The sequence below is a fragment of the Dasypus novemcinctus genome, chromosome 24 (genome assembly GCF_030445035.2).
Source record: "Dasypus novemcinctus isolate mDasNov1 chromosome 24, mDasNov1.1.hap2, whole genome shotgun sequence".
Lineage (NCBI taxonomy): Eukaryota > Metazoa > Chordata > Mammalia > Cingulata > Dasypodidae > Dasypus > Dasypus novemcinctus.
In genome coordinates, this window is record NC_080696.1 from 24,157,310 (window position 1) to 24,169,324 (window position 12,015).

The 12,015-nt window shown below is 47.7% G+C and overlaps 1 protein-coding gene across 1 annotated transcript; it reads right to left on the reverse strand.

Moving 5' to 3' along the window:
- Positions 1-443: 443 nt before the first annotated feature.
- Positions 444-9,328, reverse strand: VSX1 (visual system homeobox 1). Its single transcript, XM_004474648.2, has 5 exons — positions 8,899-9,328; positions 6,583-6,661; positions 6,008-6,131; positions 4,774-4,954; positions 444-2,959 (listed from the first exon to the last, which is right to left on the reverse strand). The coding sequence occupies exons 1-5, from the start codon at positions 9,326-9,328 to the stop codon at positions 2,661-2,663; spliced, it is 1,113 nt and encodes a 370-aa protein (XP_004474705.1). The 3' UTR covers positions 444-2,660.
- Between the last annotated feature and the right edge of the window lie 2,687 nt (positions 9,329-12,015).

The window sequence follows — 12,015 nt, forward strand, 5'->3', positions numbered from 1 at the left end:
TTGCAACTGTTCTGTAAGTTTGAAATTATTTCAAAATAAAAAGTCTTTAAAAATTTACAGAGTTGAAGGAAGAAATAGACAGTTCTGCAATAATAATTGAAGACTTCAATATACACATAATTCCATCTAGACCCAGAACCATTTAAATAGTATAATTATTTTATGACTTTCTTGGTTATAGATCTTTCCTATTTCATGCTTATTCAATGTTAGTAATACATATTTTCCCAGGAAATTTATCCATTTGTGGGAGATTTTTAAAATATAGTCATATGCATTTTTATTGTGAATACTTTTTTATAAAATTAAACTGTCTAAATTAGTAGTTCTAGCCCCTTTTTCTTTTGCATATTCCTGTTTTCTCCTTTTTGTCTAGGATGGTGCACAGAAATTTGTCCATTATTTTTATACATTTTTTTTAGAACCAATTGTTAAGATTATTATTTATTTTTATTCTGCTTTATATGTTTGTTCATTTCTACTTGTAGGTTTATTCTTTAATTTTCTTTCATTTGGAGATTTTCACTCAACAACATTTCTTTTTTAAGATTTACTTTATCTATTACTTCCCCCCTCCCCCCGTTATCTGCTCTGTTGTGTCCATTCACTGTGTGTTCTTCTGTGTCTGCATGCATTCTTGGTGGCACCAGGAATCTGAGTCTCTTTTTTTGTTGTTGCATCATCTTGCTGCAATCAGCTCTCTGTGTGTGTGGCGCAACTCCTGGGCAGACTGTGCTTTTTTACACATGGGGCGGCTCCCCTTGCGGGGTACACTCCTTGCATGTGGGCTCTCCTATGCAGGGCACACCTCTGCATGGCATGGCACCCCTTACATGCAGCAGCACTGCATGTGGGCCAGCTCACCACATGGGCCAGGAGGCCCTGGGTTTGAACCCTGGACCTCCTATATGGTAGGTGGATGCTCTACCAGTTGAACCACATCTGCTTCCCATCAACAACATTTCATGAACAACTTTCCATGTAAGTAAATACAGTTTATCATTTTTGGAGACTGCATAGTATTTTATTTTATGAATGTAATGTGTAATTTATTCAGGTTATTGGCCCCTGTTCCACACTCAACCCTGGATAAACCACGACAGAGAGATGAAAGCAAGAATTTGAGGAATGAGCATGAGGAAATGTGTGGGAACTCCCTGAAGGCAGAAGACATCCAGAACAAGTTTGAGCACAAAGCCTTGGAGCCCGATCTACTGTCTGTTATCTTTCTAGCATTCTTTGCCCACAACTGCTCATTAGAGGTTGAGTCTCAGGTTTCAGCCACAATTTCTATTAGCCAGGATTGAATAAAAGGAAACAGGGCTCATTGTTTTCTGTTTCTACAGTAAGGAATAAGTGATACCTAATTTTCACTATAGTTAAGAACACATGTAGGATGAGAAAAATAGACCAAGGAAATGTTTCTCATTCTTCTTGTCTGAAGAGTTAGGAATACCAAGTACTGCCTTAAGCATCACTACAATCATTTATGGAGAAAACTGTGGAAAGTGGCTGGTTCCCTCCAGTTGCTTTTTTTTGACGGGGGTGAGGAGGGAGAATGAGGTAAAGGGAATTGAACCCAGGACCTGGTACATGGGAAGCAGGCACTCAACCACTGAACTACACCCGTTCCCCTCCTCCTTACTTCTTGAAGCTGTCCATTTGCCCCTCGATCACAGGTTATCTCTCTCTCTCAATTCTGAATTCCAAAAGATGGATTATACATGGTCGCTGTCCCACTGGAACTTACAGTCTAGCAAGGGAGTCTACCAAGACACTCAGGATAAGCTCCTCAGGGTGCACGAATAAAATGCTTTGGTAGTTCCGAGATTGAAAAGGATCAGCAACCATGGAGATGTGCATGTGTGAACTAGGAGAAGTGCACTGAGAAACAATCACACTTATTTTTTATTTTTAAATAATAAAAAAAATTCATAAAATCCAAATCACTAAAGTGCTTTCAGATATAAATATAGACTAAGAAGTCTAGTCTGACCTTGAAATACTGTTTCATAGATATTCAACAATTGTTTAAATATAGTCCCATGCTACATCAGAAGGGGAAGTAGGGATATGACTTTCTTTATTGCTTATTTATGAGTTCCCATACATCTATCTAATCTGTCAAATGACACTCAAGAGAACACAAAACTATTGCATAACAAGAAAATTGAAATGTCTAAAGCCAAGTTCAAGGTAAAAAGTATAAAAGATAACTATTGTCATTTACATGGCTGTATGCAGTCTTCACAACTTATAAAGATATCTGATACTTCTGGAGGTAAAATAATTTTATATTGTCACATTCAGAGCAAGGACGTCAGACATAAACAATTAACCTATACATCATATCAAACTGAATCTTATGGCCAAGCAGTAAAAATGCCTTCTGGACTTTAATTCTCCTTCCTCAAGTTCTACAAAAGAGGACTGAAATGTTGTAACTATTTAACTGATTCAAGTGCCTCTGAAGAATGGTTTCCATTCTAGAACGAGATGGAATTTTCCCTAAATCACCACATCCCTTTGTCTTCTAAAAGCAAGTGGCACTGCAGTTTATCCTCAGCCTGAGAGGATGTGTCTTGGACAACTTCTGTCTTTTGAAGAATGCCATGACGAGTGTACCCAGTTCCAGCCTTTGTGGGTGAAACCCGTGAGCTTCATGAGGCTCCCACCTTCCCAGGCTGGAGTCCCTGGAAACCCCCCAGCCCAGCACAGCCTGAGCACCCTTGAGCTGCAACCATCCAGGGCGCTTTCTTGGGAGCCTGCCGTGCAGAGTTGGAGAGATCCATCGCCACTTCTTCCAGGCTGTTCTCCGGGCTCGCTTTGCCTGAGGCCGTCTGGGATCCTGCAGGTCTTGAGCTAGAGTCTTCTTGGAGGTGGTTACAGCCGGCGAGTCCTGCCGACTTTCCTTCACCTCCTGATTTCCTTATCATCCCTGTCGACTTTTTGTGCATTCCTTGCAAAAGATAAAAGACCAGAAAAAAATAGTCTTTAAAGTTAGCAATTGAGTAAATTTCTTATCACTGTCCTCAAAAACCTATCAGCACCGTCCTTGGCATCACCTATATCCACAGCCTACAAGGAAAGACAGGTAGATACCTGGCTCCCTCCATTAAGGGTTGAGAACTGGTGTCTGCCAGCTAGGTGCAGCCAGCAAAGATTTGTCTGAATGACTTTTATATATGTATATATACAGGGATTTTATATATTTTTATTTTTAAATATATATTTTATATATAAATATTTTATATATATATTTTATCTATAAATATTTTAAATTATTTTAAATATATTTTAATTTAAATTAAATATATTTAAAGTATGTATATATTTTAATTACATATTAAAATTGAAATTAAATATAGTTATATATTTATTTATCTATATTCAGAAATTGGGAGATGGCTCCTCAAAAGTCAGACTTCCACCTCCTCTCAAAAAAATCAGAATGTCTGGTAGCACTGGTCCTGGTTTCTCTTACAGGCTGCAGGCTGAGGCCAGGAGGCAGCTGACCTTCAGTGGGGACAGGCTGCAAGCTGAGGCCAGGAGGCGGCTGACCTTCAGTGGTCCCCAGCTGCCTGGTGTAATTCCAGAGAGGTCGGCTTGGTTCCCTGTCCGAAAATCATCTCTAGTCTCCTCAGTCCTTCAGGGGAGAGTCAAGATCAGATTTATTTTTGGCACCTCAGTCTGCAGCATGGTCTCTAATGGGTGGGTGTTCAAAAACCGTTTACTGGGGGAGAGGGTAAACTACAATGTAAACTATAATCCATGCTGTGCAGCAGTGCTCCAAAACATATTCACCAAACGCAATGAATGTGCCACACTGATCAAAAAGTTTGTTGATGTGGGGGCGGGGGGAGTGGGGTATATGGGAACCTCATATTTTCTAATGTAACATTTTGTGTGATCTATGTACCTTTTTTAAAAAAGACAATAAAAAGAAAGGGAAAAAAACGGTTTACTGAATTGAAAAACGACCCCCTCTCCAACTTACAGTGCCGCCATCCACCACCCATTCCCCTGTAACACTAAAGCCTTCTGACGCGCAGAGTTTGTGACTCATCCCTCAGAGCTGAGCACTGTCCTGTTTGTCCCTGGTAGCAGGGAATGGTGCAAGAGAGCCATGCCCTCTTGAGAACACGCAGCCCCAAAACTTGAGCCTCACCACTGTGGACTATTTTCGCCCTAAAAAACTGAGGGACAGAAAAGCTACGTGGCAGGTCATTAGTGGCAGAATCAGGACCAGAAACCAGATCCCCTGACTCACACAGGAAGAGGGTTCATTATCTCCAGATTTCACTACTCAGCACCGTCCTGAACTCTATTTCCCGTTGAGCAAACTTTATGTCCAGATTTACCCAAAAGGTAGAGCAAGAAACGATGAGTCACTTAAAAGATTCTCTACAGGAGTCTTTTACGACATCTTGGAACATTTATATTGCACAGTTTCCCAAAATTCTAATAGCACTTGACATTTTGGAAAGACATATTTCACATAAGTATTATGTGTTAGATCCCAAACACATATTTAGTAGCACAAACAGCCTGACGTGACCTTCCACACACTACGTGCACAGTTCCAATGAAAACACAAAGTGGTTTTCCACATATTCTAAGCCTTGCAGTTAATTGAAATCAGATGTAACATTCTGAATCTGAATAGGAATAAATTACCATCCCTTTGCCTTTGTACATGGCCTGCCCAAAGTTGAGGGCCACTCCCCAGTATCTCCAGCCCCATCTGCTCACCGTGGATCCCTTCTCTCTTACCCAGGAGCCACGGGGCACAGGAGTCGACCAGGCCGCCCTTGGCAGAGTTGACAATGGATTCGGGGAGCGGGATGGAGTGCCTCACCATGGCCCCATAGAGCCCATACTCGGCCATCACGCTGCTCCGGCCCCAGCACTTCTCCCTCTTCCTCCACTTGGCCCTCCGATTCTGAAACCAGACCTGGTGTGAGGCAGGAAGGGAAGCAGAAGGGAGTTGCTGGAGGAGACATCCATGAAGAGGGACACTTCAGGGAGCTGAAACGGTCCCCCTCACAATGAGTTCTTCTGAAAAGGGCCAAGTGTGCACCCGAGGGCAGAGCTTCTAGAGCTGGAACTGTCCAGGTGATATGCTCACTGTTCACTCAAACCATACCTGGAGTCATCGTTGTGGGAATAATGCATTACCAGTTCCCACTGACGTCTGCCATAGTGCCAGGAATGAAAAGTAAATAAATGAAAGTATTTTTATTAGGCATTGTATAAAGAAGTAGACATCAATGTTTCTTATTTCTCTCCTTGATCAGAAAGAGTTTGCTGGGGCAAAGGCCCTTGCTGGCAAGATTTCTCATGAAAACCATTATCTTAATAAAGTAGCATTGTGGAATATGGTCTGGCTATTAAAAAGAGCGAGTTGGTGGCATATCTTCTGACCTGGTCAAATGCCAAGATGTGTTTTCAAGCAAGTAGAGGGTAGCATGAAACCACTGTATAAAAAAAATATATATATATATACATATATGACATGGAGACAAGATGTGGAGAGGTCACATCTATTTATGTTGGTTCCTTTGAGGGTTTGAGGTGAAGGGATAGTCACTTTTTTCATTGATAAATTTTTATATAGTTGCTAGTTGCAGCATACTTGTTATTGTGTAATTTTTAAGAATGACTTCATTAATTAAAGGGGAAAAAGACATGAGGGTTACAGGGGATATCCTCTTGGAATAAATAGAAGTGACATGCCTTGTGTAGTGGTGCCTTTGGATAAGTGAGCTTTGGTTCTGGTGTGAACAAGAATGTGTTGGGGTATTGGGAGTGGCTGTGTGTGAGGAGAATGGTATGGGACAGTGCCTGGGACAGCAGATCCCAGATCCCAGGTCACTCCTGTCTCCCGACACACTGTCCTCATCTGTTGGCACACGGAGAAAGAAGACTTTAGGGGTGAGCATATTTTTTCGTATTATTCATGGTTCTCTGGGGCACATTTGAGAAGGGGAACGGGGACCCTTGATACCTGTATTCGGTCTTCAGGAAGCTCGGTTTTCACAGCCAGCATTTCCCGGGCGTACACGTCAGGGTAATGGGCCTCACTGAATGCCTTCTCCAGCTCTTCCAGCTGGTGGGTGGTGAAAACAGTCCTGCTGGGACATACACATGGGCGTATGTCTGCAGGAGCCAGCCTGAGCATCCCAGCCTTAGAGAATGACCAGTCCTGCTTCCCCTACCAGCCACCCCCTAAAAGGCCACCTCATGATAATGGAACACTCCACCTCTTTCTTCTGGCCCTAAATAGCCTTTAGAAAGTCCAGAAGTTTGGTTCAAATGAAACATAGCCCATTTTCTCTCAACGAATTCCATCAGCTCATCCTGAGAAGACCCATTTTAAAGACCTGAGAAACTGGGTTTTTTAAATGCTGGGAAGATTGTCCTGCAGCTTCCTGGGAATTGTGTAATTATGTTCCCAAATGTATGTTCTGCCCTTGTCCCTCCAACCAGAAGGTCACTAAGCTGCCATAATCCAGGGCCATTAGATCTCAGACTCTGGTCTCATAATACTACATGGGATGGAAAGGAAAGCCAGCACTGTACCTGTGCCGCCGCTTCTTCCGCCTGCCTGGGACAGAGGGTACCATCAGGTCACTCCTGTCTTCTGACACACTGTCCTCATCTATCGGCACATAGAGAAAGAGGACTTTAGGAATGAGCACATTTTTTCATATTATTTTCTGGATTTGAATTCAGGGGTTGGAGTCATGAGTCTGTCCAGGAACGTGAACATGTAATGATAAAAGGTAACTTTTTAAATTATTTACTATATTCTCTGTGTGCTTAGCCTTGTCCAGCTCTTATCTCCATTTTTCTACATCAGATAAAGACACTCTAAAAGAGTTGCTATTATAATCCTATTTTTACAGATGAGGAAACCGAGGCACAGAGAGGTTAAGTAACTTGCCCAAGATTACACAGGTCGAAAATGGTGAAGTTGGGATTCAAAGCCCAGACTGTGTGAGGACAAAGCTGCTTGGCCACTAATTACATTTCTTTCCCCCAAACAGTCTCCAAAGTCATCCAATTCCCTCTGCCTCCAACTGCTTTATCTTTGCCTTTACATCAATCTTTTTCAAAGGGAGGGCTGAGGTTTGTGGCATCAGACTCTTAGTCAGAACCACACCTGTTGCCCTGCCCTACCAATTCAAAACCTCTGGAGGTGAGGTCCAGGAAACCCATTTTAAGTGTGCCCAGAGTATGCATATGCAATCTAAAATTTAAGAAACACTCTACTATGCTTTAGCTTTTGATATCCATCATAACAAAAGCTCAGGTTGGGGGGAGGGGGGGTAGTTAGAAAGGCATTGCCAGATTCACTGTTTAAAAAAACATGATGGCTTCAAAATATGAACAATTTAATGAAGAAAGACAAAAATAAGAAAAACATCAGTTTTGCTCCTGTATCAATTAGCTGACACACCAAAACAATTGTATACTTGGACCATGATATCTAATATCTGTACTGCCCAGTCTGGTAGCCATTCATGTGGCTATTGTGCACTTGAAATGTGGCAAGTCCAGAGTGAAATCTGCTGTAAATACAAAATACTAAATGGATTTAAAAGATTTACCAAAAAAAAAAGACCAAACATCTCTTTAATAAGCCTATATTCATTCCCATGAAAAATGATAATATTTTAGATATCTTGGATTAAATACAATATAGTATTAAAATTAATTTCATTTCTTTTTACTTTTTAATGTGGTTATGAAAATTTCCACAACACAAGTGGCTTACATGATATTTATATTGGACAATGCCACTCTTCTAGAAATGCCCTACAAATTAGAATTTAGTTGCCTTTTGCCTTTTGTTTGACCAGCTCTCATAGAAGAAAGAACAGATCCTATGAAAGTAGTTTCTGCCTTCTTAGAGAAATAACTAAAAGGGAGTTTCGTTTTATTTTACATAGAGACTCAGGAATAAATTCCTGTTAGAGCTCATATCTGGGCAAATTCTCTCCTGACTGCTGACTTGGCATGCTTCCTCTTATTATCAGTGAGAACTAATGTACCTTTTTACCTTGGCTACCTGGATGCTCAACTCTAGATTCTGTTATACAGTTCCCCTTAGCCCACGTTTTCTTATGTAATTCTCCCTTTTCTTCCTCTATACTCCACACTTCTCTATTTCTTGGCCCTTGTCCTTGCTTTCTTCTCTTTCCCCATAATCCGTGGCAACTTCTTTGCCACAACAGGTGGGCTGCGAACAAAAAGCCATGCATAACTACAGTGAAACCGGCAGGGGTCATTTCCTTTCCTATGTTCAGGGGGCTTGAGGAGAGGAGAAACCAGGACCCTTTTTCAGCACGCCGGGAAGCGGACAGCTCCAGGATCAAGGTGAGCGCGCTCACTAAGGACCTGTCCATGAGTCAATCAATTCCGCAAACATTTGAGCGCCCAGTGGGTACCAGGTTCTAATGGGTACCAGTCTCCGTTCTGGTGGTAAACAAGACAGTTCCCCCTCCTTCTCGATCCAAGCCACTCCCGAAGGCCGAAATTTGCGTCCAGGCGCTGAAGAAAGGCCTTTCCTTGGGAGATGGCGGTTGGGTCGCTGGGATCCCCAGGGTCAGCCCAGACCCGGGTGGTGGTGGAGCCTGCAGCGCCGCAGGGGCCAGATCCCGGAGGAGAGGAGGGATCCGGGCAGAAGTCGACAGGGTGAGGTGTGCTGAAGTTGCGGAGATACGCCCCCGCCCCCCAACCCAGGAGGCCCTGCTCTGGGGTCCAGCCTTCTCTTAAATCCAGGTGCTGGAGGTGGGTGCGCATTGGGGAGATGGTGTGTTAACCAGCACGGCCGGACGCCTGGGGGAAACAGGGTCAGGAGCAGGACGCGGTGCGGACGCGGTGCCTGATTACCGGAAGCCGAGACGCTGTCGCTGCGCTTCTCAGCGCCGGGCCCCGGCGGTGGGCGCGCTCGGCCGGGTGGCTGCGGGATGGAGGGCTCAGGTCCTCGGGGCGGCAGGAACGGCGCGTCCGTCAGCAGCAGGCAGGGCGCCCGAGCGGCTGCGGAAGGCTGCGCGCTGAAGCCACAGAGGAGGCCGAGCCCCAGCGGGAGGGCACCGCGCGCCAGGCAGGAGCCGCCGAGCCCCGGGCCGGGGCAGGGCGCCGCCGCGGGGCCCTCACAGCCCCATCCCCGCCCAGGGTCGACCGGTGCCGGCAGCTCGGCTTCCAGGCCCAGTAGGTCAGTGATGGCGAAGCCCCGGGGGCGCGGGCCGGGCCGGGTGCTGCCCGGCACCAGCGAGGTGCTCCGGGCTCGCCCGTCGGCAAGAGGGTCTCGGCCGGTCATGGCTTCTCAGCTGGCGAGGCGCGACCCCCCTCCGAGTCCTCTTTGCGCAGGGGGCCCTGCTCCGACGACCCTTTATACATCTGGACCGTCCGGGGGGCGCGGAAGACGCGAGAGCTCCAATCAGCGGGTCGCGGGCGCGTCGGCACTCCGGGCCCCACAAGAAGAGGACGCCACCGGTTCCCCTCCCCGAGATCGCCGCCCTCCCAGCTGCAGTCCCTTTAGTCCCCTTCCTTTTCCCCTCTCCTCTCCAGCTGGGCGAGGGAAGGAGGGAGGGGACAACAGCCGCTGTCTTTCCGTCCCCGTCAAAGCCGCAGGTTCCAGACCTCGCAGTGGTCTTCCCTTCCCTTCCAGATGTGCGGGATGGAAGCCTGTTCCCAGTCGTCCTGAAGCCTCCCGGGCCGGGACTAGTCGCCTACTACACAGAAACCCAGTTGCCAGCCGCACCTCCACCATGACCACCAATGTGACTCCCACTAGTGCACCAACTCCACCGCGGGAGCCAAGAAGGCCTTCCCAGGGGATCCCCAAGGGGAAAGGGGGTGAAATCGTTTATTCACCCCTTGGCCACCCCGCCGTCTAGCCAGATCCTTCTCCTCGCCCCCTGCATTCTAGGGGTCCCGCTGTGCAGTGCCCAAAATCTCGACCAGGTGGGAGGAGGCGGCGACCAGAGGCAGGTGACAAGTAAGAGGGGGACGGAAAGGAAGCAGGCTAAGACAATGGGGATACGGTTGCCAGATTTCAAATCAAATAAAAATACAAGAGGCCCAGTTAAATCTGAATTTCAGATAAACAACGAATACTTTTTTAGTATATGTATGTGCCGATACTTACAGAACAACCCCAATCGCCAGGAAGGAGGCGCAGGGCTAGAAAATAAGGCCAGTCTCCAGGGGCTCACCCCTCGGCACCGGGCTAATAAAGGGTCCTCAGGGTTTATGATTATTTAAAGACAGCCTGGTTTCTCTGTGAAAACCCCCATATACGCGAACGTTGGCGCTGTTCTTTATGAACTGCGAGCCAAACCAAACACGTGGTCAGTCAGTCCTGACCCACTGGCCGCGAGTTGGAGACCCCCGATGGAAACAATAGACCTGAAACAGCCTTGTTTCTTTCCTGTCTTGTCTTCTGTCTCATCACTGGCCACCGCACCCACCCGTGCCCCCAACCTTATCTTTCCCACATCAAGAAAGCCCCGGAAACAGAACCTCTGCGGTCCCACTCCCGGGCCTGACAGTCCGAAGTGAACCAGCGAGGGAGGGGACAACTCTCAGAGCACGGGAAAGTGCTGCGACTTGGATTGGGAACACTCCCGCTGAACCTGCAGATTAAACAGGCGGCTTCCGATAAAGATAATTGCAGGAGGCTGCGCATTAACTTTCCATTATTAAAGAAGACCCAAATCTCCCCTCGAAAGCTGTTCCCGGGATTAGCAAAACAATAACTTTCCTACGGGCGGGAGGGCGGCTTTAGACATTCGCCGGGGTCGTTTTCAGTTCCCCAAGATTTATCTCTGGGTTCAGGGGAAGATTTGGGATACAGGATCCGGCGGAGATGCTCTGGCTCTTCGCCGGGCAGCAAGCATCTTAACTGGTTTGTAAAGCCGGATTTGGGCCGCAGTCAAGGCGGGTTCCTAGATTCCACACATTTCGTCCACGTCCTGGGAGGACAGTGGGACAGGTAGTCCAAGCAGGGCCATCCATACGGAGAGGATGTAAGAGGCCGTCCGGGTCACCTGAGGACACGCGCACGCAGCCTTCAGCATGCACGTGCTGCCGGCGGCTCTTCGCCCCCGCGCGGATCTTGGGGTCCCCCTCCCCTAAACTCTGCCAGGGGAGAGGGAGATCACCGAGAAAGACAGACCCTAACCAGACGGTCAGGAACCCAGAGATTCCGGGAGACCAGGGCGGAGGGAGGTCAACCTCTTGCCCACATACCGAGGAACCGCGGTGCCCCTCCGTCTCCAAACTCTTGGAGGAGGCTTTTTACCAAACCCATTTTACTGATGAGAGAAACTAAGGATTTTTAACCCCGTCACACCGAAGATTTAAGGGGGATCTTGCAGTTCCTGGGTGAGGGGCTTCCCCAACGTTTCCACCGGCCCCACAGACAGGGAAGGGGCCCGCGGGATCTGGCGGAGGCGAGCTGAACCCCGGGGTTCCTCCTCTTTGGCAGCATCGCGGGCGGAGCGCCCAAGGACACTCACTGGCCTCCCACCCGGCTCTCGCTAACGTGCATCCCCAGCCCTACCCCCAGCCGCTACCCAGGATCAAAGCTCCACTAGCACACTGAACCGGATCCGCTCAGACCCCGGGCGCTGGGGATGGAAGGGGCGGCAGCCGGATCCGGGCTGGTGAAGCGCTTCGCTCAGCATCCGCCAAAGGGGGAAAGCTCAGTCTAGTCCCGCCTGGTGGGTTTACAAAGACATGGAAAGGAGAGCGCGAGTGGGCCCCAGCGTACCCACGGACGCCCTCGGCAGGTGTCGCGTCTATGCGGTGAGCGCCGGCCTTTGGGAGACGCCTCCGCGCTTTGGCGGGTGGAGGGTGAGCTCCTCCAAGCCTCCTGACTCCACATGTTCAGGTAAATCCGCTGACAGAGGCCGAGTTCCCCCCCACCTCCCCACCCAGTGTCCTCTCCCCCCCCGCCCCCCCACCCCGGGCCGACCCCCGTTGTGATTTTGGAACCCTGAA

Bases quoted from the DNA above. Each gene is read 5' to 3' on its own strand.
- VSX1 (XM_004474648.2), bottom strand. From the start codon at position 9,328: ATGACCGGCCGAGACCCTCTTGCCGACGGGCGAGCCCGGAGCACCTCG. The intron at 6,662-8,898 runs GTAATCAGGCAC...ATGTGCCGATAG, and splicing joins CGACAGCGTCTCGGCTTCCG to ATGAGGACAGTGTGTCAGAA. The intron at 2,960-4,773 runs GTAAGAGAGAAG...ATCTTTTGCAAG, and splicing joins CTGTGCCCCGTGGCTCCTGG to GAATGCACAAAAAGTCGACA.